The 24619-nt window shown below is 49.8% G+C and overlaps 1 protein-coding gene across 1 annotated transcript in view; it reads right to left on the bottom strand.

The window, feature by feature from the left end:
* Positions 1-3041: 3041 nt before the first annotated feature.
* The window catches only part of LOC111145498 (mucin 17, cell surface associated), a 28813-nt gene continuing 7235 nt past the window's right edge, over positions 3042-24619 (bottom strand). The window contains 15 exon segments of the mRNA XM_022500391.1: positions 3042-3059; positions 3498-3586; positions 3689-3844; positions 3847-3857; positions 4056-4166; positions 4168-4207; positions 4570-4635; positions 5050-5198; positions 5781-5860; positions 5974-6085; positions 6412-6647; positions 6788-7115; positions 7117-7283; positions 7285-7555; positions 10999-11270. Coding sequence (XP_022356099.1) covers positions 3042-3059; positions 3498-3586; positions 3689-3844; positions 3847-3857; positions 4056-4166; positions 4168-4207; positions 4570-4635; positions 5050-5198; positions 5781-5860; positions 5974-6085; positions 6412-6647; positions 6788-7115; positions 7117-7283; positions 7285-7555; positions 10999-11270 — 2106 coding nt within the window.

Raw genomic sequence — 24619 nt, forward strand, 5'->3', positions numbered from 1 at the left:
TAGTCTTTGTATTTGACCTTAAAGCTAAATTATCTAGAATTTCTTTCTTTATGCCCTAAGTCCACATAGTTCCCCCATAGCCCCTAACCCTTTCCCATCAGCCCCTGCTGGGCTGCGCTGCTGGGCCTTGAACGTGTCTGGGTAGAGGAGAAGGCGGTACGTGAGGGCATGATGGTGGGCTCAGGTGGCACCTGAGGGCCCGCCTTCATGACTGGGGTCTCAGAACTCCCTGCGTGGGTCATCTCACTGCCGCCCTGCAGGGCACCAAAACTCCCTTCCCCACCCTCCTGCCCCCTCAACCCCCTCCCCCACAACCCTATGGGGCCTTCAACTCAAGGATCCCCTCTTCTACCGGGGACCTTGGTCTCACTCCCCTAGCACCCCTCACTCCAGCGACTGTCCTGCCCATACCGTCCCTCCAGTTTTTCCTGGTCTCCAGCGCGGGGGATGAGAAAGTCAGCTCCGACTGAGGGAACCCACAGGAAATCAGCTCGTCACTGGTTGCATCCCAGAGAAACGGCCGTGACAGGTTCAACAAGAGGCTGTGTCTCCCCCTCAGCCTTTCAGCTGTTTCTAACCAGAGGGGTTTCCCCAGGCACCCCTGAGCTCTCCCCATGCAAGAACGAAGCTGCTGGATGCCCGGACCTTCCCTCCCCGGGCCAGGGCTGATAGCCCATACGGTGCGCCTGTGAGGTGTGGAAAGACGGGCCTTCTGAGCAGATCCAGCCCTCAGGACTGTCCCTCCAGGGGGAAGGCAGGCAGAGGCCACCACCTAGGTGAGGAAAGAGTCCCTGCTCCTCCAAGGAGAAGGCTGGAGAGTGGGAGCTGGGGGACACCAGCCCCTCTCAGCCCTGGGCCAGGGGCTTGGTGTAGGCCATCAATGGCACAACCACAGGCCACACCCCTTGCCCTGTACCCACACATCTCCAGGCACCCCCAAAGTCAGAATGAGGTCAGAGCCCAGGTGTCCAGCTCATTGACAGCCCCCTCCCCTGCAAAGGGAGTGGGGGAATAGAAGAAGGAGCCCTGCCTGAGTCTGGGACACATGGGACCCCCAGGGAGGGTCTGCCCCGGTCCCACTCACCCTGAGTCACTGTAGCAGATGCCCAGAGCCAGAGACCCAGTGTCAGGACCCGGACCACCGGCATCTTCAGATAGGACACTGGCTGTCGGGTCTCCCCTCATCAGGAGGGACCCAGAAATGAGAGCTCCCGGGAAGGGATCGGCTATATAAAGGACTCCAGAGACATGTGCCTTGGGTGAGGGGTGCGGTGATGGGGCTGGGTGGATGTGTGTGGTCACCACCAGGAGCTGGCCAAAGGGCAGCCTGTCAACCTCCCCTCTAACTCCACTAAAGCTGACCGTGCACAGCCAGGGTCCCTCCAATGGAAGCCAGAGCCATGGGTACAGCGGGACAAGAGGGAGGGGACAGGAGGCTGGAGATGTGAGAGTGGGTGGTAGTTAGCAAGGGGCGGGGGCCCAGAAGATGCCACAGAGCGGGTAACAATGAAGGGAGGGGGGACAGTCCTGGAGGGAGCAGCCAGCCACAGGCCGGGCTGAGTGAAGGACCCTGCATCCCCACCCCTGAAAAACCCCTCTTTCTCCCAGACTTTCTTCCGCCTCAGCTACCTCAAGCTGGCCCCTCGCAAATTTCCAGAGCCTTCCCCCAGGCTTGCTGCTGACCCAGAGGTTTCCCTGCCACCACTCACTCTGTAACAAAATGGCCCCAGTCTCTAGAGGACAGTCACGGCCCTGTGGGCTTCCCACAGACCCCTTCCTTCCTTGCTGGGACACACCGGTGCTCCCAGGCCCTCCCACACACCCTCTGGAAGTCCCTGTTCTCCAAGGAGAGATGCCATGAGATGAAGAGAAGCAACGTCTCCTACAATAAATGTTTTGTGTTCACACAGGGGAACTGGAGGAGGAAGGCTGGGGACTTCTGGCCTCCGAGGTTACTGCGGGGGTGGGGGTGCGGCCAGAGAGGAAAGGGGCTCAGTGGGGACGGGTGGGAAAGGTGAGGCAGTAGCGGACGGGGGAAGAGACGGCAATGAGGACAAAGGGCTGAGGGAGCTTCTCCACCCCACAGCCCTGCTTCTGCTCCTGTTTGGGGCCCCGGAAAATTGGAAGCCTGGGCCTTTGGGATGGAGAGGAAGGAATGGAACCCAAGAATGGGGGGACCAGGGCCTAGGAAGCACCAGCTGGGGGGCCTGAGAGGCAGAGGACATCAATACCTGGCTGGGAATGGGGTGTGGAGGGAGGAGGGAGGATTTAAGACTGGGGCCCAGGGATGGGACGGGTGGTAGGGATTTAGGGCTGAGATTATAAGGATGGGGGAGGGGACAAACTGGGGGAGACTTGGGGCTGGGGGCTGGGGTGGGAAGTGATTTAAGAAGCTCCTTATAGGGGAGAGATTTAATAGTGGGAGCAAGGATGCAGCAAGGAGTTACATAAGGAGCAGGTAGCAGGATGGTCACGGGGCAGGTGCGGAATGGGTGTCAGGATGAGCACAGGAGAACAGAGACTGAGGTCCGAGACCCCCCAAAGGATGTAGAGATGGGGATCTGCGAGAGACCACAGAAGCACAAAGGCTGACACAGGAAGGTGCACGGGGACAGAGATGTGACAGACAGTGTCTGGTTTTCACAGTAACCACACAAGGTATCGGGACTAGTATGCTCTACTCATCTTACAGGGTTCAGAGAAGTTATTGACTTGGCCAAGTTCCCACAGTGCAAGAGCCTGGATTTGAATTGGTTGAAACTGGTGTTTGAAACTGGTGAAACTCCAGGGGAGAAGGATGAGGGTCGGGCAGGTGGTCTGAGTTTATTCCAGGAAACCAGGAGAGAGAGCTGCCCAAGTCCTCGATGGATGCGGTTCAGAGGGTTTCTTCCCACAGTCTGGGGCAGGCTGGAGGGGGAAGGGCAGGGTTCACAGCAAGGACAAGGCCAACCTCGGGTCTCTGGATATGCGTGTGTCAAAGAGGGAGTGAGAACCGAGAGCCACCCTGCCCAGGTTGGCTGGAAGGTCACCGCCTCCTGGTCCTAGCCCAGCCCCTTGCCCTAGCGGGTGGAGAGAAAGCGTCAGGACCTGGATCCAGGAGAGTTCCTTACCATCCCCCTTTGCCTCCCCACCCTAACACTGGTGTCCACATTCTCCAAGGCCACCCAGACGTGTTCATCCTTGACTAGAGAGAGAGGGGGAAAAGAGGAGGGGAGGAGACAACAGGTGGAAAGAGAGATTCAGAAGGGCAGGAAAGTTGGGGAAGGCAAGGCCTGGCATGGGGGCTCCTGTGCCCCAGTATCTGCCCTACAGGAGTGGCCAGCGCAGGACCTTCACCTTTCTCAGGAGGTGCCCACGGAAGCGGAGACTCAAGCTTCCCCACACGAGGTATGCGAGGTACGTGTCTGCCCTGGGCAAGGGAGGACGTTGGGTCCTTCCCAGGTCCCAATGGTGCCCAGGAAAGCCCCTGTCCCCCTTCCCTAGGAGGCAGGACTCACCTGTCCACGGTCGTCCTCCGAGTCCAAGTTTGAAAAAGTCCGCATAATGTCCTCATCGCAGATCTCGAACCATTTCTGTCGTCGCAGGACTTGAGTCGGGGCAATGCACCGCACCGTCAGAGCAGGGCCGCCCCAGCTGGGACCCCTTTGCCGCCCTTCCCCGCACCTCCAGGGTGCTCATCGGCCTCCACCTTGGCCATCTCTCGGCAAGCGGGAGCGCGCGACGACGAAGAGGCCCAGGGAAGCCAGCAGCAGCCGCAGCTGAGCCAAGTCCCCCACCAGGCCCCCGACCAGCGCCCTCCAAGCGACGGCCACCTCGCAGCGCGGGCCCGAGAGCCAGAGCGTGCCGTGGAGAAGCAGCTGGAGCAGGAGGTCACAGGTCACTGACCCTCACACCTTCCCCCCTTCCCCCGCCCCAGGTCCGCTCATGTCGACGTGCACCGTTGTGGGGCCCACGTGAGCCGACCTGAGGCGCGGTGGGCGGGGCCGCGAGGGAGCGCCCCGCGGGGAGGCCTGGCGGGCTGTGCGGGGCGCACTTGCGTGTGCGCTGAGTCTCACCCGCCGGCAGGACGGCTCTTCTCCACGAGGCACTGGCCCCGCTGACAGTCGATGGCGCCCCAAGTGCATTGGGCGACCCAGCCAAGCCCGTTCTCCTCCACCAAGGAGAGAGAAATCCTCATAGCCTTTAGCAGTGGCGCGGCGACAGATGGCTGGGTTGGGTAAAGGGTTGCAGAAAAACAGGAACCTCATCCACTCTACTCAGGGGCCTGGTTAGAATGGCTCCAAAAATGGGGAAAACCGCTTTTCCAAGGGCAGGGTGTCGTGGAGTAGATCCTAGAATTAGATGAGGGGAGGACAGATCCCCAGGACCCCCCACCCTCCCCCCACCTTCCCTGCTGGTCCTCAGGGGGAAGCTCCTAACAAAGACCAGGAAGGGCAGCCCTGCCCGGGGCCACATCACTCACCTCCCTGAAAGGTCTCCTCCTCCTTTCCAGGGAATTTCAAGAGGCAGATGTTCCTGGTGGGAGGGTCAGGGCCTCCCGGGGCCACGCAGCCCTTTGCCCATCCTTACCTTCCACGGTCAGCTCCTTCTTGGTGTTATTGTTCACCTTGGTGGAGTCAGGCTTAAAACACAGGGCTGAGGGGACACAGGCACGGGTGGAACTGGGGGAGGTTAAAGGCTCAGGGACAGTTGAGCAGAGCAGGGAAGCTGGGGGAGGGGCAGAGAGGGCTCTGTCACTATGGGGAGATGAGGAGGGGCCACAGGGAAGGCTCTTCTTGCCCATCCTCCCCACATCCCCACCTCCCCCCAACCCCTGCCAAATGAGCAAGGGTCCTCAGCTGCCCTGAAAACTTGGAGCAGAACTGTCAAGGGCTCTTCCCTGGCACCCAGCCTCTGGCAGGCCCCTCCCTAGCCCCATTCTTGACCCAGTTGGCTATAAACCTACCCCCCCAATCTGCTGGAAGGACCCCAAGGCTGGCACCTGAGCCCAGGAGCTCCCATCACAGCTAGCAGCTCTGGCCCTGACCCCTCCCTCCAGCTCTGGCTCACTCCGGGTATGCTGGCAGCTGTCCCCGTTATGGCTGACATTCTGGAGCTTCTCCTTCAGCACTGTCTTCACCTTCACATGCTTGCTCTCCAGCTGGAGGCTAAAGGGCAACTCCAGAGGGACTAGGTAGTCCACCACAATGCTGCCATTCCTGAGGGGCTCAAGAGAGTCAGGGGGGTCTTACAGGGTGCTCAGGCCTGGGGCATGTAAGTCCTTAGGAGGGCACCTCCAGGACCAACCACAAGTGCGCTGGTATTGGGAGGAAGGCAGAAGCAATGACTTGGGATTCCAGGAACATGATTCGCAGGAGCCACCAGCATCCCTGATTTAGTCAGTCCAGAAGGCGGGACAAGGAATGATTGACATGCGCTTGCCTGTCATCAAGCCATTACCAAACCAGGCCCTCCTGCGCTCTCTGCCTCACTCATGCTGACCCACTCAGGAGGCCAGGAACTACCATCCAGACACCATGCTTCCCACAAGCCCTCATATGCATCTCCCTGCATGTCCCATGTAATCTCTCCTTCCAATCATGTTTTAAAAGGAGGGGTGGCATCTCTCCTACAGAGAAATGACCACAGAAAATAATTGGGAAAAAAATCCCCCATGACGTGATTGGTTCCCCTATCTCCTTCCTCCACCTCTCTCTTTCGAAAATCTGATGATTTCAAAAGGAAAAGATGGCTTCTTCAGCTTTTCTTTGTGCCCCCTCCCCTCCCAACACTGCCTCCACAGCCCCAAAAGGGTCTCCTTCCTCAATGACAGGATCTCCACATCCTTGAACCCCTTCACATTTTGGTAAATCTTCTGCATCTGAAATGCCGAGATCCTTGGGGTCTCACCTGAACCTTGTGACCCATGCATACACAGGGGCCCAAGCTCAGCTTCAGGGAAGGACCCTTGAGTTCCCTCCCTTTCCCTGTCACCTGATCCCGGAAGGTGTCACTGAAATCCTTGTAGGCTGTGGAAGTGTTGTCATTGAGGTCCGAGGAGAACTCCTGGTCAACAGAGACCTCCATGCCCACTTCAGACTCCAGTCTACAGAACTGTAAGGCAACACGTTTGCAGTATTTCAACTGCTAAGTTTATGGTGATTTGTTACAGCAGGATTTAGAAGCTAATACAGCTTCTAGCAGCCCAGACCGGGAAGGAGACCACAGGAAGGTATGTGATCCCAACCACCTCCTGGGAGTGAGGGTAGAAAGGAGGCATGGCATGGGGTAGAGGAAAGCATGGGAGAGAAGGCAGGAATGCAGCAATTAGGCAAAAGGACATGAGTACTGACAGGCAAACCCTGGGGCTGGCCCCAGGGAGAGTCAGTGGCATCTCCCAGGAGAAAGTGCAGAAGGCAGGGTCCTGGCAACTCACCCAGATTCACCTGTTCCACCACAAACTCACAATGGGAGCTATAGAAGGTGCTAAGGCAGTGGCACTTGAGGCCATCCCATTTACCCCCATGCTGGCACCTAATATCCTGGAGCTCACAGTGGGGCCCAGAGAACCCCAAGGGCAAGTGGCAGAGGCCTTGCATCCAGGTGCCACCACTGTCACAGCACAAAAAAAAAAAAAAAAAAAAAGGAAGTTCAGGATAGGGCTTGCCCTTGGTGACACAGAAATTTATCAGAGGAGAGAGAAGAGGAAACAGGGAAGCAGGAGGCCCAACCTGGGGCAGTGGTCCAAGTGAGTGGTGGTCAAAGTTGTCCTGGATGATGTAAGGATGATAGCACTCTGAGAGGTGACCACTGGTGTGTCTGGAGTCTTGATCGTGGCTGGGGTGGAGCAAGTCAACTTGATTGAAGTCAACATCGCAGTTGGAAAGCTGCTGCTTGGTTTTGTGGTCAGTGGGAGGCTAGTGAATCCAGGCATATGTGGGATGGTTACAGAATTGGTGCCCATCCAGTTTCCACTGGTGGGTCTTCGAGTGCTTGTCAAAACTGTGCGACTGGGGACAGTCCCAGTGCTGACAGAACTAGGAGCATCTGTTATGCTGTTGGTAGGATGAATTTCCAGAACAGTAGAAGTGTCCATATGCATAGGAAACACGGTTGTCATACTGGTGAAACTAGGAGGTGGCCATCTCAGCAGTGGAAGTAAACACTGACATTGGGATGGTGGGCAGAGAAGAAACTTCACTACTTGGACCCATTCCCGCAAATGAAGTAGTGGGAGAGGCAGGTGCTATGGTAACAGATACAGATTCTGGACATGGGGCAGCAGAAGAAATAAAACAGCGTGGTGGTTGTTTCAGTAACAAAGGTCTTCAGAGAAGATGTGGCTGGAGATGTTCTTACAGTTTCAGATGAAAAAGGAGCATGGAAAGCAGTAGCAAAAGAGCCTATCTTTTCCACACTAGAGAGAACTGAAGATGTAGAAAGAGAGTTAGGGGTGGTAGTGAGCATTGAATTTGCACTAGTGGAGGATAGAGAAGAGGATATTATTGTTGTGGATATTGAAGAAGAGAGAACAGTACCAAGAGAAGTAGTTAGTGCATTTGTAGATGTACTCAGACTAGGGAAAGATGATGTTGGAGAAACACAAGAAGTCCTGGGTGGTATTGTGGGGTTGGGTGTTGTTACCAACATTGTAGTCACAGTCATGGCTGTTTCTGGGGTAGAGGGAGTGGGCAGAGTGGCTGTGATGGAGGTAGACATTGAAGTGTTGGTGGGAGTGGTGATGTCAGTTGTGGCTGTGGTGACCACAGGGGTGGATGCAGCATTGGTACTAAGCAGTGTAGTAATCAAGGTGGATGAAAGGGTTTGCGGTCAAGGTGGAGACTGATTCTGTGGTTGGGCAAGTGGAGAAGACAGACGCATCCTCATGGCCAATGTCAAGGTATTGTGGCGACTGGAAGAGAAGAGGCTGGTGTTGGAGAATTGACTGTATTCCCGGGCATAGTTAAGGATGTAATTGTGGGAGGAGAAGTCATCTCTGTCACGAGAGACACTGGGGAAATGTCTTTTGTAGGAATAAGTGTAGTTTTCCGGGGGGGTATGGTATGAGAAGGGGCGACGGCCATCTTGCCTAGGCAGGTAGCAGCTGCCGTGGAGGAGTGTGGTTCTGTGGCTGTGAAAGTTGTGTAAATATTAGTGGTGGTGGGTTCCAGAGTGGTTTCGGAGGCAGCAGATGTGGCGGAAACCATTGTGTTTGTTGGAGTGATGGATGATGGGGTTGGAGAAATCGAAGTAATTCCTGCTGTGAGAGTTTCTCTAGGGCTGTCACTCCCCAGAATAAGCTTTGTTTTCATCGAACTCATTGTTTTCAAAGTAATTGTTGGTGCACTGAGCGTGGCCGTGGCTTCGGTAGGAGCAGATGTACTTCGTGTTGTAGGTGTTGTTAATGTATTTGTTGATGTGGGATCGTGAGTGGGGGCGGTTGCTGTTTTGAATGTACGGGCGGTGGGAGGAAACGAAGCTGTGGTTGTGATCAAGAAATTGGTGATGGGCGAAGAGTTGTTATTGGTTACGGTTGCTGAGATGTTCGGGGCAGTTAGAGAAGGGGTAATAGAGGCGGAAGTGATTACTGGGATAAGAGACCTGGGTGTGTGACTGCTTGCTGGGGTCAGGCGAGGCCTTTCTGTGATACCAGTTGTAGAGGATGTCGGGGTATGGAGGTTGTGTGTGGGGCTGAGACAGAGAAGAGGGGAGGGCCATGGTTGGGGGAGTTTTCCCCCAGTGTGCTGGTGGTAGCGGGAGGGGAGGTCATGGCTGAGGTGAGTCTCTCCGTGGTGGTCAGGGTCGTGCAGGGGGTGGGCTAAGTGGTAGTGATGTTAAGGCTGGTGGGGGGGGCGGTTGATGCCCTTTGTGGTGCTTGTGTAGACAATGAGGGTGGGTGGGGTGGTTTTGACCTTGAGGACAAGCTTGGCCATTGGGATCGTTGAGGTGTTGGACTTGACTGTAGTTTTGAGCAACGGCTCAGAAATAGGTTTAAAGTGAGGGGAGGGGGGGGGAGCTGGGAGTGTGTGCTCCCTACTGTTGGGAGCTGGAGGGGCCCTGCTGGGGCTGCTCAGTGGCCACCTTGCCTCACCTTTGGAGCGGGATTCATTTGCAGATCGCCTTGACACCATAAACACCACGTGGGTTATCCCCTGCCCCGCTTTCCAGATAGTATCACACAAGGTAGGAAGTTCCACTGCTTATCCCTCCATCCAAGGCAGTTTGGGGAGAGGGCCTTTCAGGGTCTCAAGGGGACGCCCACAGTCCTTGCCCCCCCCCCCTTCTGAGCGGGGACCTTCCAGCCCTCAGGATGGCTATGCCAAGCCTGCAGGTTCAGCAGAGGGCCCTCCCACCTCGCCCCTTTCTCCACACATGCATGTTTCCCTTACCCTGCTCCTTCCTCTTCCCCACCTCCTGCCCCGATGCCCACCCTTTGGCTCTCCTCTGCCTTTCTCCCTATGCCACACTGCTGTCTGGGCTGACTCTCCTCTTCTGAAAGAGCCCAGCCAAGCCTGGGCTTGGCGGGGTTGGGTGGGGAGCACATCATGGACACTGGAGCCATTGGATCAGAGACAGGAAAGCTGCGTAGAGAACAGAAAAGGGAAAACCAGAGATTGGGGCTCAGACTCTATTGAGACAGGGAGAGAGGCCCACACTGACAGGCTGAGGGACAGGACAGAAAAGGAAATTTCCAGAAAGGGATAACTCAGAAGGTAGGCATGAGGGGTGCCCAGGTGGCTCAGTCAGTTAAGTGTCTGCCTTCAGCTCAGGTCATGCTCCCAGGGTCCTGGGATTGAGCCCCGCATCGGGCTCCCTGCTCAACAGAGAGCCTGCTTCTCCCTCTCCCTCTGCTGCTCCCCCTGCTTATGTGCGCGCTCGCTCGCTCTCTCTCTGTCAAATCAATAAATAAAATCTTTAAAAAAAAAAAAAAAGTAGGCATGAGTTCCAAAGACCTTAAGGTTTAGCAGTGAGTGTTAACAAAAACAGACATATTTTCTATCTCCCATTCTGTTTTGCCCACTAGGGTAATTAGTTTACAAGCCTGAACCCCTCCCTAAGAGTGAGGGTCAGAGATCTCATCATGCTGGGGTGAGTGGTAGAGAGACTCCTGCAGTCACGGCCTTTGCAAGCAGGAAGGGCCCAGACCCCCTGCGCACTCACCATTGGACTCCTCCTCACCTTGGACCCAGAACATCTTTGTTCTGAGAGCTGGGATTTCATGTCCCAGCCTAGCTGGGTGTGTCAGGGAGGTGGGAAGAAGGGATTATGAAGATTCCTGGGTTGGAGCCCTTAGAGCCGGGAGGTGGCCCTGGAGGTAAGTGAGGGTGGTCCACAGGCCTCTAGGTTGGGAAGGTGTAGGATCGGGGGTCAGGAACAGACAGCAGGAGAAAGAGGGAAGGGAAATATGGGGGAACTGTGGAATTCCGAAGGGACAGGAAAAAGAAAGCCCTGAACCCATGCCGGGTGGTACACACCCAACCTTTGGGAGCCATCAGGATCTCCCAGCCCGGCCTTGCCAATGACAACTGTGCCCAGAAACATGGGCTGGGTGGGGGCAGGGAGAGGTAGAGGCAGAGCTGTAGGAGGGAACTGGGACCAAAGGCAGAGATGCCCCAGAAGGAGGAGAGAACCCCAGGGGCAGAAGTGGAGCTGTCGTGGAGAGAGCGCCCCGGGAAGTAAAGGAAGAGTCCAGAGTGGACCAGAGCACCGTGGCTGATGGGGGGAGGGACAGAAGAGAAGTGAGGGCTCAGAACACCAAATCAAAGGGAAGAACGCTCCTCTGGAGAGAGGTTATGCCCACCCTCCCAATGCATGCACCAACCCTTGCAACCTGCTTGGTCCTGGGGGGAGAACAGCACCAGATGAACCCAGCTTCCTTTCTCCTTAATGCCTCCCACACTGAAAGCTCTGAGGAATCCCTCCTCTGTCTCCCCTGAGGCCTCAGGGCCACTTCCCCACACACCCCGCCCTAGAACATCAGGAGGGTCTCTGCAGCCCTTTTCCCACCAGCCCCCTCACCTCTGGACCCCGTGGAGGCCCCGAGCATCCAGAGGAAGCCGAGGACCCTGGGCAGCCTCATGGGCCTCGGGCAGCGGGTACAGCAGGCGCCAACACCGGGGACAGCTACAGGAGGCAGCCGCCGTGTACACAGCAGCACCCAGCCGGAACTGCAAGGTGTGGCTCTCTGCCCCGCTAGACGAGGGGGCTATGCACAGGTTCACCTTTGCACCGCCTGCTGTACTACTCTCTCCCCCTTCTCCAGGTAGGAGACTCCACTGCTGACTCCACTGCTGTGGGAAGGACACCAAGAAGGGAGGACTAGCCCAGGAGGTGTCAGGGAGAGCTGCTGGTGGCCCGCTCAGAGGAGGGGGATCCTGCCTAGAACCCTGCCTTTCCCCTCTCCTGCCCCCCACCAAGAACCAGCAAAACTGGACAGCGACTATGCTACTGGAGTCTGGGGCTGGCTCTCACAGCCTCTCCTTAGTTTCAGTCCTAGCTCCAGGAGAGGGAGCTGAAAATTTGTTCTCCTCACGCCCTCTGCCCCCTTGCTCTTCCCTCCATCTTCCCTTTAGCATGACTTGGGCTGAGACCCCATAATCAAAGCCATGGGAGCAATGCAAAATTCAATCCGAGGTCATTTTCATATCTGAGGCTATGGGCCACGTCCCAGAAAAGTTAATACAGACGGCCAGTGGAAGTAATCAAACAAAAGGATGTTTTGAGGGGCGCCTGGGTGGTTCAGTGGGTTAAGCCTCTGCCTTCGGCTCAGGTCATGATCTCGGGGTCCTGGGATCGAGCCCCATGTCGTCGGGCTCTCTGCTCAGCAGGGAGCCTGCTTCCTCCTCTCTCTCTGCCTGCCTCTCTGCCTACTTGTGATCTCTGTCAAATAAATAAATAAAATCTTTTTTTTTTTAAAAAAAAGGCTGTTTTGACGCAGCAGATTAACAGCTATTAGGAAGTTTGAATCCCTTTGGTGCTGGGAAAGGTGTGAAGATCAAACACTCTCACCCAGCTGAGGGGAGGGTAAGTGTGTTGGGCTGTTCCAAAAAGGCAATTTGGTGACATCTATTAAAATTTTAAATGCATGCTCAAGGACCTAGGAATTTCACCGGTCCATCTCTGTGTTCAAGAAGTACTTCACAGAGACATTCACAGGATGTTCATTGCCATCCAGCTTATTGTGATTCCAAAAGAAATTGGAAACAGCCCAAATATCCCTCAATAGGAATCTAAAAATGTCTAGGGAGTAGTCACACTATTGACTACCATGCTTGAATCAAAAGAATAGTACCAGGGCGCCTGGGTGGCTCTGTGGGTTAAGCCTCTGCCTTCGGCTCAGGTCATGATCCCAGGGTCCTGGGATGGAGCCCCGCATCGGGCTCTCTGCTTGATGGGGAGCCTGCTTCCTCCTCTCTCTCTGCCTGCCTCTCTGCCTACTTGTGATCTCTCTCTCTGTGTCAAAATAAATAAATAAAATTAAAAAAAAAAAGAGTACCATAAAGGAAAGACTCTCAGAATGGCTTATTCAGTGAAACCAATAGACACAGTTTTGTTAAAATACACACGTATGTATTTCCTGTGTGTTCCTATGAATACACACACAGACATAAACACACAGGTAAGTGCATTCAAAATTTGAAGGGAAAAATAAACAAAACAGCTCACCTACACCAGTAACAAGGGTAAGATTAATTCAGAGAAATAAGAAGGAGCTAGGGTTCAGAATGATAATCAGGGAACATTAGCTCTATCTGTAGTTTTTCCTTTTTACTTTGACAAAGATTCTCTCCTTGACCAAACTCTAACTAGGCTGCCCTTGAGCCCTCTTCCCAACTAACCTTCATCTGTGGTCTATAAAGATTTGAACAATCACTAACACAGTTCTCACAGCTCAAGGCCCCACCCCAGTGCCTGCCTGAGAGAACTCAAGGCCACCGAAAGGATTTACTATCTGTCCCAGTGAACACCCAAAGATAGAGCTTCTGTCTCCCAGCCTTTGGGGAAGGGCAGAAGCCCAACTTTGATAAGCACCTGTTAGCAAACACAGATGGGTTTCACAGGGACCACATCCCCTCCCCTTCCTGTAACTGTTCACTCCCCCAGTCCCCTGAGCCCCACTCCCTTCCACCCCTCTCCCTCGCTCTCCCTTAAATCATCCAGTGACCTCTGTGAAAACCAGAGTTCAGTTCGTGCTAGACTCTTACCTGTTGCAACAGTATGTTACTGATTAAAATGTGTCCTTAACACTTTAACTAGGGTATGACTTTGTTTATCCTTGACAACTTTTGAAGCTAATGTAAAAGTAATTGAGAAGAGGATTCTGGGGGCAGCTGGGTGGCTCATTTGGTTAAGCCTCCAACTTGATTTTTACTCAGGTCGTGATCTTGTGGTCCTAGGATCAAGCCCCGAATCTGGTGCCACTCAGTAGGGAGTCTGCTTAAGATTTTCTCTCTCTCCCTCTCCCTCCCACCCATGCTCTGTCCTGTCTAAAATAAATGAATAAATAAATAAATAAATAAATAAATAAATAAATCCTTGAGGAGGAGGAGGAGGAGGAGAAGGAAGAGAAGGAGGAGGGGGAGAAGGAGGAGAGGAAGTGGAGGAGGAGGAGGAAGATTCTGGAGAGATAGTGGAGGAGGAACCAGGAATCCAGCTCCCCACCTAGACTATAACTGCAACTGCTCTAGCAAAATCTATCTGATGTAACATACTTCGATCCCTGATTATAGTTTCTGATCACAAAGGTTCAAACAAAGAGGCAAACAGCCATTCTTACAAGCCGTTCCCCCTCCATTTGAAATGAATTCCAGGAGATTTAAAAGGCTGAGCTCCTTTTTCCTCCCCTTCAGTGTTTGCTTTTCCCCCTTTGAGAGTTGCATGTTAAAGACTAGGACGTTCGAACATGACTATATATGTGGGAAATTTTGGAAAGTGACAAAGCATGCTCAGGGAAAGGATTAGAACAAACCTAAGAAGACCTTAGTTTACACCTTGTGCCCATATTCAGCACAGAGACACCCTACAATAGCCAACAAAAACAATAACTGAAAATTGTGGGGAAGGAGGAGAATCTGAGTTCCAGAGTTACCACATTATTAGACTCAAATGTTCTGTGTCAAAAAAACAACAACAACAAATAAAACAACAACAACAACAAACAAACAAACAACAATCACACAAGGCATACAAAGGAACAGGAAACTAGGGTCCATTCAAAGAAAAAAGAATTAAATAGAAACATCCCTGAAGAAGACCTAATAGAAGATATACTGGACAAAGATTTTAAAACAACTGGCTTAAGGATATTCAAAGAACAAAAGGAAGATATGGAGAGAGTAAAAAAATGATGCACGAGCAAAATGAAAAAAATCAATAAAGAAATGGAAAAATGAAAAAGAAATCGAAAAGAAAGACCTGTAAAGCACAACAACTGAAATGAGAAATCCATTAGAGGGATTCAAAGGCATACCTGAGCAGGCCGAAGAAAGAACCAACAAACTTGAAGACAGGACCATGGATTATTAAATCGGTCAAATGGGAAGAAAGACTGGGAAAAAAAATTGAAGAAAAGTGGATGGTGAGGCTGGCTGCCCAGGAATGTGAACATACACATGGGGTACTGTGGGCTGCTGCCCCAGAAAGTGGCGTCTACCATGGAAACCCCATTCAGCCAAGAAATGGATTTCATATGTGACTTCAGACCAGAAGGAAACAGCAGCTCCAGCCCACGTTGACACATTGGGTAGTGCTTCTGTTGCAGGTGAACTGAAGCGTGCGGGGGGCCCAGAGAGCTTGGAGGCAGAGGTAGATGTGGGAAGGACTAGAGTCCAGGGGGGAATATTTGAAGGCAGAAGTCAAAGTGCCACTCGCCACAACTGGGGGTTTCTCTTTATAGAAAAGAATACAAAATTATGAATCTAAAATTAGATATGACAATCCCTAAGGCCTTGGAGTCTTTGAGAGGGGAACCCCATAAATTCTCCTCTTCCTGGGAGGCCCAAGACTCAGGAGGTTTCGGGGAGGGGGGCTGCAAAGTGGAAAGGCAGTTGGCAAAATCGCCTATGCCAGGCCCTCTGGGAGCTCCCTGAGACTCTGTGCCTCTCACATCTCGTGGGGGAACACATCTCTGGGATCCTCCACTTTGACCAGTTGCAAAATAGTAAAGAGTTTGTTTTTGGAAAGATTTGTTCTTGTTTTTCAGAAGAATCTCCTTGGGGCTAGAGCTATGTGGTCAAGCACCAGTGTTGGCCAAGATTCTGGAAACAAAGCATGAAAAGCCAGTTACCATGCCAAGGATACAGACGAGAATGGACCCCTGTTGTAAGGGGTCACCAGGCTCCTGGGGAGATGGATCCCAATCCAACATCAGGTTCCCTGATTCCTCCCCATCCCCCCCTTTCAATTTCTTCTCCCTCTCCTGCACAAACTTGTTTCTACTGCACCCAGTAGGCTTCTCCTACCTTCTGGTCTTGGTTTGGTCTTGGTCTTGGTCTGGTCTTGGTCTTCTGAACTGTTTCCCACACTAGGACGGCCCTGTCTTCCTCCCATTCTCTTTCTCTCAACCTGTAAAAACCCTACCCATTCTTTTTTTTTTTTAAAGATTTTTATTTATTTATTTGACACAGAGATCACAAGTAGGCAGAGAGGCAGGCAGAGAGAGAGGAGGAAGCAGGCTCCCTGCTGAGTAGAGAGCCCGATGAGGGGCTCAATCTCAGGACACTGAGCTCATGAGATCATGTCCTGAGCCGAAGGCAGAGGCTTAGCCCACTGAGCCACCCAGGCGCCCCAATCCTACCCATTCTTAATGGTTTTGCTTCTTTCCTCCGACAGGAAGCCATACGTTATCACTAAGCGACCTCTCCCACTCTTAAAATGTCCTGGTATTTACTGCTGACATCTCTCCCATGGCACTCAGTTGTCATTTGGTGGCAGGTATTAGTCATTTGAATGCCTGCCCAGAAGGGGAGGGGAAGATGACTCTGGTGCACCCTGAGCTGGGGCAGTGGCCACTTCCTCCCTGAGCTAGCAGAATCCCACCTGACTAACAGAGGAGATGGTCGATCTAAAACAGCCAGAGTCCTCTTGCTGCTTTGGGGGGAAGCCTCATCCCCATGCCAGGCTCCAGCCTGCATGAGAAAGCTGGAAAGGAAGAAACACAGCAGCAAGCACCTTAGCCCCCTGTACCACTGTGTGACATTGGAGCTGGGAAACCTACACTCGAGACCCAGAGATGGCTCCAGAAATGAATATAGTCCCAGGCAGAGTTTGAGATGAACAAGAAGTCTGCTGTGGAGTGGGGAGACTGGGGGCTGAGGATGGTGAGGTGAGGCCCATCATCAGTGACACCCACCATTTGACCCCTTCCCACCACCCACACCTCATCCCCCAGGCCATGTGACATTAAAGTGTAGTTCATGGAAGGACAGTGAGGGCTACTGGTCTCTCTCCAAGAGTCCACTATTGTCACAGGTACTCGGGGGAAAACATCAACCCAGGAAAATACAGGCTGGGACTGTTCTTCAAAAGCCAAGGTTTAAGGACAAAGTGTAAAGATAAGACCAAAGGCAGGTCACCCCTTTGCTGCTCATGAGTGAGTCAAGTTTGCTGGAAAGGTTAGGATAAGCATGCTCACCGTCCCCTCCACTGTGTCATAATCTGAATTATGGTAGCAATTATCATGGATGGTGTCAGGTAGTAGGAGTAAAGGTGCTGACTAGAGTTGTCTCTGAAGTCCTGATAAGTTGGTGGTGGGGGGGAGGGGACATCAACTTGCATGATGGCAGATGAAAACCTGATTCTTGGTTTTACGACAAGTGGGAGCCAGTGATGGTTGTCCTATTAATGAGGAGAGATCAGGCAATGCTGAACTAAACAATCTTTAAGACTCGGTGGCTTGCCACAGCAGACCTTTTTTTCCCACTCATCTACCTGCCCATCCCAACATCTGTGCTGTTCATTCAGGGACCCAGGCTGATGGAGCAGCCCCTGTATGAGACGCTGCCAGCCTCACAGCGGTGGGAAAGGACAGATGGCAAAACCATGAGCTGCCTCTTAGAGCTTCTTTCCAGACGTGATGTTGCATACCTTCCACCCTAAAGCAAGTCGCTTGGGTGCCCTGAGTTTGAAGGACAAGAATGTAAAATCCTCCATCAGGGAGAGGAACCACACATCTGGTGCCAAGCCTGCTATGAGCAGCTTGGGGAGATATAATCCACCCCAGGGAGGGAAAACAAACATGTTGAACAATAACACAACTTACCATGGCTAGGATCCTAGCAGTAGCTATGGTTTATGTTAATCAGGAGCCATCAGTGGGGCGCCAGGTGGCTCAGTTGGTTAAGCATCTGACTCTTGATTTTGGCTCAGTTTATGATCTCAGGGTCCTGAGACTGAGCCCTGCTTCAGGCTCCACGCTGGGCGTGGAGCCTGCTTAAGATTCTCTCTCTCTCTCCCTCTCCCTCTGTCCCTCCCCCCACCTCTGTCCTTTAAATTTTAAAAATTTAAAAATTTTAAAAAAGAGCCATCAGTGACACATCAAACCCCTGGCAATCTTTTCTTTTCTTTTTTTTTTAAGATTTTATTTATTTGAGAGAGATAGAACTAGTGAGAGAGAGAGAGAGAGAGAGAGAACAAGTCGGGGGAGGGTCAGTGGGAGAGCAAGAAGTAGGATCCTGGCTGAGCAGGGAGCCCAACGTGGGGCTCCATCCCAGGACCCCAATGTGGGGCTCCATCCCAGGACCCCAAGATCATGACCTGAGCCAAAGGCAGATGCTTAACCGACTGAGCCACCCAGGCGTCCCCCTGACCCCCTATGGGTCTTTGTGGGCTTCTCAGAGCTCTGCTAATGGAGATGATAAAATTACGGGTGCTGGTGGGCTCAACCCAGTGATCAAGGATATGGGAGAACCACCCATAGTGAAGGAGAGGGAAGCCCTATAAGGGAGAAACTAAACACTGCAGTTATGTTTGAAAAGTGGGGAGAGGGAGGGTCCTCCCAGAACAGAGGAGATCTGACAAAGTGCTCACAGACGCACAGGAAGCGAATATTATCAATGGGAAGGAGGCACTCTTAACACAGGGTCCTGTGCTGACACAGGAAGTGGTATGAGAAGCAAGGACTTTAGCACCTGGCAGCATTTCTGGGCACTTAGCAGAAGAGATAAGGCAGCAATGGAAAGAATTTTAATACTGGTGGGAGCTGGTAGAAAAGGATCTTCCACATCTTGAAATAGGATAATATTGAGGATAACAATCAATTCACAGAAAAATATATACAGTTTGACTCCGAAAGGCTAATCTAAACAATATTTTGATTAGGAGTTCATACATGTATAGAAATGCTCTGAAGAATATAAAAGTAAGCATTAATAGGGGCGCCTGGGTGGTTCAGTCGGTTAAGCGTCTGCCATCAGCTCAGGCCATGATCCCAGAGTCCTGGGATGGAGCCCCACATCAGGCTCCCTGGTCGGCAGGGAGCCTGCTTCTCCCTCTCCCACTCCCCCTGCTTGGGCTCTCCCTCTTGCTCTCTCTCTCTCTGTCAAATAAATAAGTAAAATTTTTTTTTAAAAAGTAATCATTAATATAAAATTCAGGAAGTTATCATGGAGGAAAGAGGCATATGCAATCAGTGAGAATCGTGTAGGGAGTTCTTAAAGGATGTAATGTTCAATTTCCTGAGCTGGACTGTCGGTACATGGGTGTACTTTTACTTTTCTTTTATTCTTTTCTTTTATTCTTTTATTATTCTTTATCATGTTCTTTTATTATTTTATTATTCTTTTATTCTTTTTTCTTTTTTTCTTATATTATTCTTTCATTCTTATTCTTTTTTTTTTTAAGATTTTATTTATTTATTTGACAGGGAGAGAGAGATCACAAGTAGGCAGAGAAGCAGGCAGAAAGAGAGGAGGAAGCAGGCTCCCCGCTGAGCAGAGAGTCCGATGCAGGGCTGGATCCCAGGACCCTGAGATCATGACCTGAGCTGAAGGCAGAGGCTTAACCCACTGAGCCACCCAGGCGGCCCTCATTTTTATTCTTTTATTATTATTCTTTAATCGTGTGTGTGTGTGTGTGTGTGTGTCACTTTCCTTATCCATTAATGGACACAGGTGGTTTCCATGTCTTGGTTACTGTAAACACTGCTGCAGTGAACATGGAGTGCAGGTACCTTTTCAAGTTGGTGTTTATTGCTTCCTCTGATAAATCCCCAGAAGTGGGATTGCTGGATCATCGGTCAGTTCTATTTTTAATTTTTTGAGGAACCTCCATACTGCTTCCTTAGTGACCAATTTGCATTCCCACCAACAGTGCACAAGGTTCCCTCTTTCCGCACCTCCTTGCCAACCCTTGTTACTTCTTGTCTTTTTGAGGACAGCCGTTCTAACAGGTGCGAGGCGAGACCTCCTCGTGGTTTTGTTTTGCATTTCCCTGAAGATGAATGACACTGAGCGTCTTTTCATGTACTCGGCGGTCAACTGTATATCTGTAATGTGTTTATGATATAGGGATGTGATAGGCAAATGTTCTTCAATATATTTTTCGAAACTTCTGTTTCCATGTGAAATTTATTCCACGTGAAATTTTCCCATGAATCCCATGTTCTCGTGCTCTCTCTCTCTCTCTCCTTGTTTGTTTTATGCATGCAGAGTGAGTCCTAGAATAAAACCAAGTGATTTAGCCCACGCTACTCAGCAAACTGAGATCACAAAGTAGCATTTCAGTTCTGTTTTTAACTTTCTTATTGGCAATTTTACTTGATCACCCTTGCCATAATCTAGTTTCTGTAAATTCATCACAGGCTGTATGATTTAAAGCAAACACTCGGCTTGAGAAAAGAAAGTAGGGGGAGGGAGGGAGAGAGCTAGAGCCAGCTCATACTCATAATATGACTTAATAAGCTGTTGTTTCTTATCCTAAGGAGGACAAAGATTGTAATAAACTTAAGCATGGGATTTATCCCCTTAGGAGAAATGCTCACCTTAAGTTAGAGAAATGAAAGTTACGATAGGATTTTTTAAAAAACAGCAACAACAACTCAGGGTGCCTGGGTGGCTCAGTGGGTTAAGCCTCTGCCTTCAGCTCAGGTCATGATCTCAGGGTCCTGGGATCCAGCCCTGCATTGGGTTCTCTGCTCAGCAGGGAGTCTGCTCCTCCTCCCACCCCCGCCCCACCTGCCTCTCTGTCTACTTGTGATCTCTGTCTCTGTCAAATAAATAAATAAAATCTTTAAAAAATATATATATATATATATATAAAAATTCAAGGAGGGGTGCCTGTGTGGCTCAGTGGGTTAAAGCCTCTGCCTTCGGCTCGGGTCATGATCCCAGGGTCCTGGGATCGAGCCCCCCATCGGGCTCTCTGCTTGGCAGGGAGCCTGCTTCCCCCCCCTCTCTCTGCCTGTCTCTCTGCCTACTTGTGATCTCTGCCTGTCAAATAAATAAATAAAATCTTTTAAAAAATTTTCAAGGAAAGCTTGTGCAAACATTTCTCAGAGAATTGATTTCTAAAGATTGAGCATAAGGAAGTCATATCAGGATTTTTCTGATGGCTCAACAAAGTGATATCAAATCCAGGAAACTGAAACTTACCGTTCTCCGACATTATTTCTCTCTGATCCAGTTTTCTTTCTAGAGTCTGATGTATTGGGAAGTTCTGTTAACACAAGCCTACCCACCACGGTCAGCCCAGGAACAGCTGTTGTTTTCTGTAAGTACAGAGGGTACCATTAGTGTCAATAGAATAGTGCATTGTAAACACTCACCCAAACCATGACTGAAGCTCTGAACCAAGCTGATGACGCTGAACCCTTTGCCGAGGCCATAAACAGCCACTCAGTTTTTACTCCCTATGAATTACAGTCTTGCTGCTTCCAAAGTCGGCTTGGATTTAGTTTGGTCCGTTTTCTGGTTAGAAAAGTTACCTCTGTAAAGCTCATGTTTTCTCCTAGCATTGTTTGTTTAAGAAATTGATGGAGGCACCTGGCTGGCTCAGTCCCTAGAGCATGTAACTCTTGATCTTGGGGTTGTGGGTCCAATCCCCAACACTGGGTATAGAGACTACTTAAAAATAAGATTTTTTTAAAGGGACGCCTGGGTGGCTCAGTTGGTTGGGTGGCTGCCTTCGGCTCAGGTCATGATCCCGGCGTCCTGGGATCGAGTCCCGCGTCGGGCTCCTTGCTCATCAGGGAGCCTGCTTCTCCCTCTGCCTGCCATTCTGTCTGCCTGTGCTTGCTCTCTCTCCCTCTCGCTCTCTGACAAATAAATAAATAAAATTTTTTAAAAAAGATTTTTTTTAAAGATTTTATTTATTTAACAGAGAGAGAGCAAGCACAAGCAGAGAGAGTGGAAGAGGGAGAAGCAGGCTCCCCAATGAGCAGGGAGCCCGATGCAGGACTGGATCCCAGGACTTCAAGATCATGACCTGAGCCAAAGGCAGTTGCTTAACCAACTCAACCACCCAGGTGCCCCTTAAAAATAAGATCTCAAAAAATAAAAGAAGGGGCGCCTGTGTGGCTCAGTGGGTTAAGCCTCTGCCTTCGGCTTGGGTTATGATCCCAGGGTCCTAGGATGGAGACTCACATCAGGCTCTCTGCTCCCCGGGGAGCCTGCTTCCTCCTCTCTCTCTGCCTACCTCTCTGCCTACTTGTGATCTCTGTCAAATAAATAAATAAAATCTTTTTTTAAAAAAAGAAAAAATAAAACAAGAAGAAATTAATGTACGATTCACCTTTTGGCTTTGGAGAACCTCAGTTCTTGCTGAGTTTGGTTTTCTTGGGGTTCTTTTCAACCCTGGTTATCTAGATCAACCTCCAACTTGAACCATGTTGGTAAATACTTTTGCCCCCCAAATCTCTGGCATGTTTTATTTTATTTTTTTTAAAGATTTTATTTATTTATTTGACAGACAGAGATCACAAGTTGGCAGAGAGGCAGGCCGAGAGAGAGGAGGAAGCAGGCTCCCCGCTGAGCAGAGAGCCCGATGTGGGGCTCGATCCCAGGACCCTGAGATCATGACCTGAGCTGAAGGCAGCGGCTTAACCCACTGAGCCACCCAGGCGCCCCTCTGGCATGTTTTAAAAAGCCAAACTGGTTTTTCTGTGTTGGTTTTTAAAAAATTTTTAATTTTGTTTTTTCAGTGTTCCAAGATTCATTGTTCATGCACCACTCCCAGTGCTCCATGCAATCCTTGCCCTCCACAATAACCACCACCGGGCTCACCCATCCCCCCCACACACCTCCTTCCAAAACCCTCAGTTTGTTTCTCAGAGTCCACAGTCTCTCATGGTTCATCATCCCCTCTGATTTCCCGCAATTCACTTTTCCTTTCCTTCTCCTGATGTTGTCCATGTTATTCCTTATGCTCCACAAGTAAGTGAAACCATATGATAATTGACTTTCTCTGGTTGACTTATTTCACTCAGCATAATCTCCTCCAGTCCTGTCCCTCTTGATACAAAAGTTGGGTATTCAGCCTTTCTGATGGAGGCATAATATTCCATTGTATATATGGACCACATCTTCCTTATCCATTCGTCCGTTGAAGGGCATCTTGGTTCTTTCCACAGTTTGGCGACCACGGCCATTGCTGCTATGAACACTGGGGTACAGATGGCCCTTCTTTTCACCACATCTGTATCTTTGGGGTAAGTACCCAGTAGTGCAATTGCAGGGTCATAGGGTAGCTCTATTTTTAACTTCTTAAGGAATCTCCAAACTGTTTTCCAAAGTGTCTCCAAAGTATTTTTCCAAAGTGTCAAAGTGGCTGCACCAACTTGCATTCCCACCAACAGTGTAAGCAGTTTTATTTATTACAATAAAACTTAATTAAAATACTACTAAGTACTATTCTTAAACTGCAATCTTAAGTATCTATAGCATGTGGTCTTACTGAATTTGTTAAAGTGTGTATTTTATTTTAAAGTAAAATCTAAGATAAAATATATACTATACACATAGAGATCTAGAAAACTGAGTTTCTGGGGCACAATGTTGGGTCACTAACTGTTCTGGGTAACATTTACATAACATTTTTCTTTCCTAGAAACTGCTTTTACAACATAGTTCTACTTTTATGGTGTGAATGAATGCATATTTTTAAAAAATATTACCAGGCCCAGTACTATTCTTATACTTTATACTACAGGGAATTTAGCCCAATGGATTTTAAATAAAACATTGTTGATTGGACTATTATAGCGAATCCTTTTTTCTCAAGCATGGACCATTCACCAAGATAAACCACATGGTGAGCCATAAAACACATGTTAACAGATTTAAATAGAAATTGTAAATGTCTGCTCTCAGACCAAAATGCAATTAAACTGGAACTCAATAACAGAAAGATAACTGGAAAAAAATCCCAACATATGTGAAGATTTAACCACATACTTCTAAACAACACACAAGTCAGGTAAGAAATCTCAAGAGAAATTTTAAAATACGCTCAACTAATGGAAATGAAAACACAGCTCATCAAAAGTTGTTGGATAGGCAGAAGCAGTGCTTAGAGGGAAATTTATAGCATCAAATCCATACCTTAGAAAAGAAAGTTCCAAAATCAAAAAGTTTAGAAATAAAATAATGACACATCTTACAACTTGAACATCTTGGGTTCAATGGAATATGGTAGAGCAGACGACATTCTCTAATCTTAATGCAATAAATCTGGAAATTAAATTAAAAACCCATTAAAAATAAATCTTATCACCTAGAATTTTAAAACACTTTCTTAAAAACTCTTTGGACAAAGTGGAGGTATAAACCCAAATTACAGAGCAACTAGAAAACAGAAATACTGAGAAGAATGCATAAAAGTCTATGGGATACAGCTAAAGCAACAGTCAGAGGAAAATTCATAGCATGTAAGTAATTACATCAATAAATAAAAAATGAAATGAATTAAATATCTAACTCAGAAAAATGGAGATGCCCAAACTCACTCATAATAAGAGAAGTACAAATTAAACCTATACTGAAATACCATGATTTGGGGAAAAAAGAAGAAGGAGAAAGAGGAAGAAGAGGGGGGAGAAAAAAACCTAAAAGGCTGTCTTGGCAAGACTATAGGAAACCTGTAACTTTCATTGCTGGAGCAACACAAATCTAGGAATTAATCCCAGGATCCACTCGCAGCATTGCAGAAGGATTTATGTATAAAGTTTGTAATAGCAAGTGAACTGAAAGCAATTTAAATATCCCTTAGTGCAGGGCAAATTAACATGAACAATGTCCATGCAATGTAAAGCACCCAGCTTTTCATTAAAAAGGAGGGAAATGGGGGCACCTGGGTGGCTCAGTCGGTTTAGCGTCTAATTCTTGATTTCGGCTCAGGTCTTGACCTCCAGGTCCTGAGATCAAGCTGGGCAAATGGCTCTACCATCAGCTTGGGATTCTCTCCCTCTCCCCCCCCCTTTCTCTCTCTCTCTCTCAAACAAATAAATAAAATATATTTTTTTAAGGTGGGAAACAGGGCACCTGGGTGGCTGAGTTGGTTGAGCATCTGCCTACCACTCAGGATCCTGGGATTGAGCCCCACATCAGTCTCCCCACTCAGGGGGAAGTCATCTTCTCCTTCTCCCTCTCCAACCTCCACCCCGCTCATAGTCTCTCTCCCTCTCTCTCTCAAATAAATAGATGAAATC

Source organism: Enhydra lutris, unplaced genomic scaffold, assembly GCF_002288905.1.
Source record: "Enhydra lutris kenyoni isolate GAN:26980312 unplaced genomic scaffold, ASM228890v2 scaffoldscaffold13, whole genome shotgun sequence".
Lineage (NCBI taxonomy): Eukaryota > Metazoa > Chordata > Mammalia > Carnivora > Mustelidae > Enhydra > Enhydra lutris.